The following is a 9,824-nucleotide window of genomic DNA, read 5'->3' on the forward strand; positions in this document are numbered from 1 at the left end:
TACTGGTGTTATTCATCTCCATGAGCACTTTAAATTACTATGACTTTCGTAAAATGGGTTGTTAGATTTTAATGGAAGTACCTAATTAACAGAACATCACTTTTAAACCAGGGTATTTGCTGTAGAATCTCACTATAGTCCCTTAGCTGTGCCTGGGGCCTCTCTGTGGTTGTAAAGTACAGCACAAGGCCTCACAACCATACATAAAACTATACATACATATAAGTATGTATAGTTTTACAGCTTAAAGTATAAGTGAGAAAAACAGACATTTGCCACACTAATAGCTGGTTTTTATTTTTATTTTTTAAAATGTTATTAATTTAAAAAGAGTTCTAAGAAATTCAATAGGTTTCTCAGCAATGATGTATGAGATTTGAAACATAATTATAAAAGGCTAAAAAACAAAGGATTCATTCCTGTTTTTTCTTATTTAAAAAAAATCCAGATGATTTGTGACATCAGGACAGTTGAGCAGTTGTGGCGCAGCCTCAGTCATCCTCAGAGTCATTGCCTTCCATCATGGGGGCCGAGCATCGCATGGAGGACAGTAACACATCTTCAACTGGTTTCTTGGGGTTCTCCTCCAGGTCTGTGTTGATTGCTCCAGACTTAGACAATTTCCACTCCAACTCTAAACAGTAAAGAAAAAGCAGGTCAGCTGAGACAGACTGCACGGGGCCCTCATCCTCAAGTCCACCAACTCAATTTATTTCTATGGAGAAACTACAATGAATATTTGATGACAATTTAATTTTATTACCATAATTATAAGGTATCTAGAAGAAAGGGGGAAAAATCAGACCTTTAAGAAGGAAAACAAAAATACTTCAAAACACTTTTCCTAAAGATGAGATTAAATGAGATACTACATATACTTGGGCCCATATGGTAATTAAAAGAAAAAACCAGACTAAACCTGTCTTCCAGTACTACAATTTCTCAGACTGCACACTGCCCAGGAAAGAAGTCAGTGTGAAATGAATCATTTAAAAGGACATACTTTTCACAGTCCTGCCAGCTTTCTAATTATTAAATATACTTTTAGTTAACGAAAATAATTCTTCAGCCTCATGTTCAATATCTCAACCTATTAGTCACAGCATATATATATATGTATGATGACATCATTGCACTGATACATTTGTTCTACCTAACAAAAAAAAGAGTAGGAAATGAAGAATTAGTGACTAATGGTTTAGTTCCTTTATTTCCTCTCATAAAACCAATGGAATCCACATGGCTGTGAGGCTTTGTGCTGTACTTTACAACCACAGAGAGGCCCCAGGCACAGCTAAGGGACTATAGCAAGATTCTACAGCAAATACCCTGGTTTAAAAGTGATGTTCTGTTAATTAGGTACTTCCATTAAAATCTAACAACCCTAAAAACATCTAAAATCTAATTACTATGAAAGTCATAGTAATTTAAAGTGCTCATGGAGATGAATAACACCAGTATTTTCAGCTCTAGGTACCTCAGTGAAATGTTATGAAAATTCAACCAATTTCTTTAAAAAAAACCTTAAGATTTCTGATCCTTGACTCAAGAATACATTTAAATGAACATATAAGTATGCATACATTCATACATATAAGTATATGTATTTAATGCTATTGTTCACTCAAATGCAGTAATCATTGGTTCAATAAGTTCACCAATCTTCAAGTAAGACTTGTTCTAGAAATAAAGACTATAACTACTATCGTATATCTCTCTTTCCCTTTACATTATGGTCAAAAATACCAAAATATGATGCAATCATATGCCTTTGTACTGGAATAACTGATGTAACACACATGTGTGTATACATGTATGTATGTGTGTTTATACTTTTCCCAGTTGGATATCTTACCAAGTTATATAAAGTGGTATATAATCATATTTTAACATGTTTTTAAGGACTACTGAAGCACAGACATATTATTTATATTTATAAAGATATAAAGAATTTGACTTAGCAGGAAGCCCTCAGGCCTTTCTCTCTCACATTATGTATGTATATATATTTTTGAAACCTCCATGTGTAACAGCTAGTAAGGAATACCCATCAGGAATTAGGTGGCAGAATTAAATAGTTTTAATTTCATCTAAAAATTACTAAGACATTCAACTGAGAAAATACTTCTATAGAGATGATATACATACACACAGACATCTGTCCTAATATGTGCGTGTGAATTAAACAAAAATAAATGATGGGATCTTAAGCTACAATTTATAACATTTAAATATAGGGACAAATATAAATGGTGATGAAAGGAGACTTGACTTGGCAAAGTGAACACAGTGCAATTTACACACTATGTATAGTAGAACTGTGCACCTGCAATCTGTATAATTTTATTAATCAGTGTCATGCTAATAAATTCAATAAAAAATTTTAAAATACATATTAGACATTAATATTATATATCTTTTAAAGTCCTCTGTTTCCTCTTTTCTCTGAGAATTATTAGAGCTCATTTGTATCTGCTTCCACTGACTGGTCCAAGATGAGAAATTAAATGTGCTTCTTCTCATCTCTGCCATGCACTGGCCATCTCTCATGTCCCAAACTACTCCTCCCACTTTCTCTCTCTCTTTTTAAAATTTAGAATTTTTACATTGGTTTGAGAAAGAGAGGAAGGGAGAGAGAAGCATCCACTTGTTGTTTCACTTAGTTGTTCCATTTAGTTGTGCACTCCTTGCTTCTCATAGGTGCCTTGACTGGGGGTTGAACCTACAACCTCTAGCGCACCAAGTCGACACTTTATCCACGGAGCCACTGGTCAGGGTTCTTTTTTTTCTTTAATTTATAGATTGACCTTAGAGAGAGAAGAAGAGGAAAAGGGGGGGGGAGACATTGATTTGCTATTCTACTTATTTATGTATTCATTGGATGATTCTTTTTTGTTGTTGAGAGATTGAGAGATTGAGAGATTGGGGGGGGGGGGGTAGAGAGAAACATGAGAAGCATCAACCCAGAGTTGTGTCACTTTAGTTATTGATTGCTTTCTCATACATTCCTTGACCTAAGGGCTCAAGCTGAGCCCATGATCTTGGATTCAAGCCAGTGACCCTGGGATCATACTGATGACTCCATGCTCAAGCTGATGACCCCAGGCTCAGGCTGGTGAGCCTGCAATCAAGCCAGTGACGTTGGGGTCTCAAAGCTGGGACCTCAGTGTTCCATGTTGATGCTCTATTCACTGCACTACGACTGGTCAGGACATTGGATAATTCTTGTATATGCCCTGACTAGGGGGATCAAACCCACAACCTTGGCATATTGGGATGATGCTCTAACCTACTGAGCTACCCAGCCTGGGCTGCCCTGAACCATCTCAAAGAGGCCCTTACCATCTCTTGTCAGGTTCATGCCACCAAACACTAGAGGTCCAATAAATTGAGCCTTGATGTCACCTTCAAGGTAAACAAATACTGTGGGCAGATTCCTGTCAGGAAAATTGGGTATGCAGGTTGTTGAAATGGCTTTGATAAACTTGACATCAGGAAACTTCCTGGCAAGTCCACTGAAGTGCTGATTTATCAGAACACAGAGGGGAATCCTACAAAATAGAAACAAAAAACAATGGTGAGGGGGAAATACTATAAAGTAGAAACAGAAGCAATTGTGATTCTGTACAGAACAAAGTTCTACTACCCTTCCACCTTCATAAAACCTCACAAGTGTTCTGCTACTCTACTCAGGGTGAATTAACATTTCTTTAAAAATCTTTAATAAATTCAGGGAAAGTCAAGAACTCAAAATCAAAATCCAATTTAATTTGGCCTGCCCCTAGCCAGTTGGCTCAGTGTAGAGTGTCGACCTAGTGTATGGATGTCCCGGGTTCGATTCCCAGTCAGGGCACACAGCAGAAGCACCCATCTGCTTCTTCATCCCTCCTCCTCTCGCTTCTCTCTCTCTCTCTCCTTCTCCTGCAGCTATGGCTCAATTGGAGTGAGTTGGCCCCAAGTGCTGAGGATGGCTCCAGGCCTCTGCCTCAGGTGCTAAGAAGAGCTCAGCTCAGTTGCTGAGCTATGGAGCAATGCCCTAGATGGGCAGAGCATCACCCCCTAATGGGCTTTCCGGCTAGATGCTGGTCTGGGCACATGTGGGAGTCTGTCTCTGCCTCCCCTCCTCTCACTGAAAAAAAAAATTGGCCCAACAATAAGTCAGAAAAACAGCTTCAATTAAAAGATAACGGGTATGCCCTTCCACATGACCAAATATTTAAGATTTAGAATGTGTGAAACTTGGTCAGAAAGCATTTCCTGTTCTAGGGAACTCCTACACAAGCTCTAGACTCCACAATCTGAGGACAGGATGAGGTGAAACCCACTGGAAGACACACCACTCGTCATGGGCAGTCATTACAAAGGTCACCCTTGCCATTTACAAGAGTAATTTGTTACATGGAATTTTGAAAAGCCAGAATTTCTCTAGAGGGATAAATAACTTAGAAATTTATTTTCACTAAAAGCATAGACTTCACTGCTACACCATAACAAAGGCAATTGTTTTGATCACAAATATTAATTTGAAAGTCTTAAGACAAACATTAGGCATTAAGGTTTGGGCAAATCAGCAACAAAAACACATAAAACACCCTCCAATGTGGATTAAACCCAAGATGTTCAGGATATAAATTCAAATAAGCATTTAAAGACAGAGCATACCATCACTCACCCTGGTTTGTAAAGGTGTAAGATCACCCACAAGCCCCCGCCAGCTTTGGTAACTTCCTGAATATAATCCTTTCCTGAGATCTCCAAAACTTCTCCAAATTTATTCTTCAGTTTAGTTGCTTTCCACTCAGCCAGTCTCTGCTGCCTGCACAACAGGAGGACCAAGTCATCTTACACACGCTTGCGCATGCAGACACACACATGTGTGTATACACATGAACATCTTTCAGACAGCAGTCTTCCTAAAGGTCCAGGTTTATTTATTTGCCACACAGTAAAGGTCTAAGACCAGTCCGCTGAAATCTGAAATTTTATTATTTAATCATGGTCCCTTCCAAGTGTTATCTCAGTCAATAACATTCATTTTTCCAGGGACACACATTTCAGTGCCACACAAAATCCCAAACAGTCCCTCTGGGTGAAACTAACCTGTACATTTCAATAGCTCGTTCATCTTCCTCATTAAATTCGTCTTCATTATCCTCTAATTCTTCCAAAGTCATATCTTCGTATGTTTTCACTGAATGTAGTTAAGTTAGCAAAAACCAAAATATTTAAAGGACAAACATTCATACATTTTGTTTTGTTTTTTTCCTTCACTTTTCTCCCAAAGGTATGCATGCAACACCAAAGATTCCCAGCCCGCCAAAGCCAGGATGCAAAGTATTGTACTTAAAAGTAAAAAGAAGCTGAGGGTGTTTTAAACAGACAAAACTAGTATGTTGATATCTGCAGGCTTGACTCTCTTACCTGCACGCCATAATAAAGATATGAATAAGAAGTTTCCCATGTTTCTAAAATATTGTATTTCCTGAATACACATGGTCTGATCAACAAGCACACACACTATTAGATGGGCATAGCACACTTCTCCTACCTCCCACAGCAAGCACAAGGAACTGCCATAAACATCTGTATTGTGTTTCTACTGCCATAAACACTCTTGCTTTTTGCCCTCAAATCAGGCTTTTGTTTCTGACAGCCACCCCATCACTACAAACAATGGCTGTTATCAAGGTCAACAATGACCTCATTTCTTGACTGATGAGCAGCACGTGATCCATTCCATTACTGCCTCCTCTGTGAAAGACTGCCCTGCTCTAACTTTCAGGATGCCTCCTGCCTCCTCTCCTCCCACCGCCAAGACTGTTCTCCTTTGGATGCTTTACTGGTTTGACTCCTCTTCTTCATCTATACCCATTCCCTTGATGGCTTTAGATGTTACCAATATGCCGACAACTCCAAATTTATGCCTCCAGCCTCTATTTTCTGATTTGGAGGAAAAGATAGCCAATGGCCCATTTACTATCTCTATTTGTCTAATAAAAATATCAAAGTTATTATATCCCATATAGATTCCTGATCTCACCTCCAAACCTGCTCTCTCCAAGCCTTCCTCATCTCAGTTCAAGTAACTACATCCTTCCGGTGGCTCAAGCCCAAAACCTTGCAGTCATCCTAGACTTATTTCAGTCACACACCTTACAGAATCAATCCATCAGCAAATCCTTTCAACCCTACCTTCAAAATATATCCAATATGATTACTCACCACTTCTGCCCGAATTACTTCTAGATTAGTCTCCCTACTTCCTGCCTTGCCCCCGCTGTCCATGGAGGACACATGTCACTCCTCTTTTCAAACCTCCACTAACTTGCAACTTGTTACATAAAATCAAGGCCCTTAATACATAGAAGCTACAAGGTTTTAAATGGTTTGATCCCTCCTAACCTCTCTGAACTTACTGGCTTCTTTGTAGATTCTTGGGCCTCACCCCCAGATATTCTGACCCAATAGAAACTGGGTTTTTACAAGCACCCCAGGAATTCCAATTCAGGTGGTACAGCCACCTTTGAAAAAACCCCTCTCTCAGACCCCATACAGTGCACACATTTTATGCTTCCCCAAATTAAAGCTATTTAAATATTTTCTTTTTAAAACATTTTAATTTTTAAATTTTTATTGATTTTAGCAAGAGAGGGAAGAAGACAGAAACACTGATCTGCTCCTGTATGCCCCAACGGGGGATTGAACTGCAACCACTGTGCTCCAGGACGATGCTCTACCCACCAAGTTATCTGGCCAGGGTGCTACTAAATATTTTCAATCAAAGCACAAAGGAAAGAAAGTATAAGCTCAGGAGAATATGAACACTATAAACTTTGAACAAATTTCCAAGACATTATCCAAAGTGAATTGCAGACCAGGAAGTCAAGTCTTCAGGATCATTGTGCTCATCTGATATACACAAGAAACAGGAAATGAAGGGGACCTCTGAAGTCCCCTAATTCTATGGCCCAGGAGGTTGAAGATGGAGGCATTCTGTGACTCCCTTGTGCTCTCACTATGTTCATTCCAGCACTTTAATCCCTGGCTCCCTGACTTGCTCAGAGGATCCTCCTATGAAAGCAGTTAGAGGTTTAGAAAGTTGTCTTCTATCCAGATAGACACAGAAAAGAATAAAAGCAAGCTCACCAACTGACTGCTGAAGGACTCGCTGCTCTTCCTCTTCTGCCTCCTTTTCCAGTTTGTTCAAACTTTCCTTCGAGGGCAAGATGCCCTTTTTGCGTAAGATGTCATTCCACTCAGTGTCTGCATTAGGGTCCTAGAGCAGGGGGACCAAGGATAAATATCTTGAGTATAAAGTCCACCATGGAGGGTGCTACATTGGGCAAGGGGTCAAATGGGAAAAATGGTGGGAAGAAAAACTCAAAATTTTTCTGGGGCCTGTTTCTGAGAGAGTGTCAAAAGACCCACAGCCTTTGTTCCATACTTTTCATCCTCCACTCCACCCCTGCCCACAACACTGAGGAATTAGTCTTGGAGTAAAAATCAGGATATGATATGAAGATTGGCATCAATGCTGAAACCAAGGTTCTGACCTGGCTTTTGTCCAATATTCTTGTTAATGTCTTAGAGTGGTTCATTCAACAGATATGTATTAAGTATTAACTAAATGTAAATTGTTGCAATAGTGGGGAAGAGAGGTGAATGCCAGAGCCATCTATTTTACAGTTCAGAGGAAGAGACAGGCATTAAACAATTCAATATATAATCAGATACGTATTGCAAACTGTGGCAAGTGCAATGGCCAACAGGCTGCCAACCTAGAGAGTTGCAGGGGGCCTGCGTTCCATAGGAAGGGCAGGGATATTCCCTCAGAAGAGGTGACATTCAATCCTCTCTGGACAGAGTGAGAAAAAATCAGACATGAGGAGTGAGGACTTAGAAAATTTTCTAGGCAGAGAGACCAATGTTCAAAGGGCTCTAAAACAGTGAAAATGAGCAACTCAAACTTCTGTGGCTGCAGCAGAATCAGGAGAGCCTCACACTAGGCAGACAAATACCCCTACAGAATAGCCAGACCCATGGAATAGCTCACAACTGCTTAATGAGTGCCAGGTGTTGGATACTTTTCTAAGCCCCTTACCTGTATCTACTTAGTTAATCTGATTTACCAAGCCTAGGAGGGACACAGAATTTAGAAAGCCACTGCCACACTGAAACAAGTCAAATTTACCAGATCAAATGTCATAAGGATAAATGTCAAAGTGGGCTCTTAGTTCCAGAACCCAGCTGCTCAAACACTGGTTTTGCACAACGTGGCAGGAACACTGCTAATGGACCTGGTTTAAATCTGTAATCAAGGACCACGTGGAAAGAGTGTGGGGATAACCAGGCTCCAGCCCAAGTTCTGTGTCACGGTCTTGCTGAGATGTATTAAAAGAAAAATGAACAGAATCTTTCCAACTGGATGGTCAGGGAAGGGCCTGTGAAGAGGTGACATTTTTAAGCAGGGACCTGAAGGATAAAGGATGCAAAGGAAGCGAGTGCAGCACCATTTAAGAGTTTCTGGTTTGTGGCAGGCACACTGTATTTGCAGAGGACCAACCTCTCCAGCTCCAATGCCTCCATCCCCAGCCAAAACCACATTAACTTCGTTTCCCATTTTCCACTGAGCCAGAAACGATTTACTGTAATCAGAATTCCCGACCACATAGAGCTCTGGAAGGCAGCAGAATGATGTTTGGAGGAGGGGGTCCTTGACAACTTAATTGTAAAAAATTTTTGCTCATAAAAGCAAAAATTCCATTGTCTTCACTTATTTTCTTGCACTTTTCTTTGGGTTTTAGTCAAATTCCAGAGGCATAAAAGGATAACACTAGGGGGTCTTGTTTTAAGGCGGAGAGTAACTAAGCAGAGGGGACCTTTGGGCTGAGCTCTGGAAGCCAGGAAAGCCCACCTCAACCTGAACACCAACGTTAGGGGTAAGAGTGTAACTACCGTTATCCCACCCCAGCGCTAAGTTCCACCACTGTTTTATGTTTTGGGACCCACAGGCGGGACCCTTCACTTCTCCAAACCTCAGCTTCCCGATCCGTACAAAGGATCCATAACGCACCTACTCGGGTGCTCACTAAGAGAGTAAATAAGAAGTAACTTTGCCACGTGGGATACGACCTCCTCAGGAGAGGTAGCCCTTAAGGATGGAGATCAGAATGGGATACACAGAGAGGGAGACGCCCAACCGGCGGGACCACGCCCGCCCTCCCGCACTGCGCCTGCGCCAGGCCTCAACAAGCCAGCCCTCCCCGGTGCCTGTGGCGCTCTCCGCTGACCCGGACGGGACAGTCTGCCCCCGGCGCGGACCCAGCGGAGCGAACGAGCGGACGGAGTCCCGAGGGCTCGCGTCCCACAGCTTGCTCACCTGCATCTTGTCTCAGATAGCTCAAGCCAGGCCGGCCGCGGTGTCCAGGCCCGTCACCTCTCTTCCGCGCACGCGCGCAGCTGCCACCGGGCCTTTTCCTAGCCCGACTTTTTCCCTGCCCACCAGGAGTGAGCTAGGCGGAGCCAGGGCGTGAGCGAGGCTTCTGAGTCTGCGCGCGCTTCTCAAGAGACCGGCGCCTAAATTGTGCGCACGCGTGAGACAGGAGCTGCTTGATAATCAGACTACAAAGCAAGTGGCGTGGAGACAACCCTAGGCGATACCTAATTAGGGCAGGGCTCCGACCTTGGAGCGGTCGGCTGGGTCTGGAAAGCTCTATTTATGTTGCACCTTATTCAGCCCTACACCTACTTGTGCAAAAGAGGTCTAAGCGCAAGAACTCAGAAATAGAAACGTTTCAGTGACGCAGTTTTACAATTAAAAATGA

The 9,824-nt window shown here is 41.7% G+C and overlaps 1 protein-coding gene across 1 annotated transcript; it reads right to left on the minus strand.

The window, feature by feature from the left end:
* Positions 1 to 283: 283 nt before the first annotated feature.
* PDCL3 (phosducin like 3) lies at positions 284 to 9,518 on the minus strand. The gene is made up of 6 exons (XM_066267824.1): positions 9,380 to 9,518; positions 7,147 to 7,276; positions 5,101 to 5,191; positions 4,673 to 4,816; positions 3,343 to 3,551; positions 284 to 634 (listed from the first exon to the last, which is right to left on the minus strand). The coding sequence occupies exons 1-6, from the start codon at positions 9,383 to 9,385 to the stop codon at positions 492 to 494; spliced, it is 723 nt and encodes a 240-aa protein (XP_066123921.1). The 5' UTR covers positions 9,386 to 9,518; the 3' UTR covers positions 284 to 491.
* Between the last annotated feature and the right edge of the window lie 306 nt (positions 9,519 to 9,824).

The sequence above is a fragment of the Saccopteryx bilineata genome, chromosome 3 (assembly GCF_036850765.1).
Source record: "Saccopteryx bilineata isolate mSacBil1 chromosome 3, mSacBil1_pri_phased_curated, whole genome shotgun sequence".
NCBI classification, from domain to species: domain Eukaryota; kingdom Metazoa; phylum Chordata; class Mammalia; order Chiroptera; family Emballonuridae; genus Saccopteryx; species Saccopteryx bilineata.

Coding starts and splice junctions, on each gene's coding strand:
- PDCL3 (XM_066267824.1), bottom strand. Junction 5,192..7,146: donor AGTCCTTCAGCAGTCAGTTG/GTGAGCTTGCTT, acceptor AACTACATTCAG/TGAAAACATACGAAGATATG. Junction 635..3,342: donor CATGAACCTGACAAGAGATG/GTAAGGGCCTCT, acceptor TTTACTGTTTAG/AGTTGGAGTGGAAATTGTCT.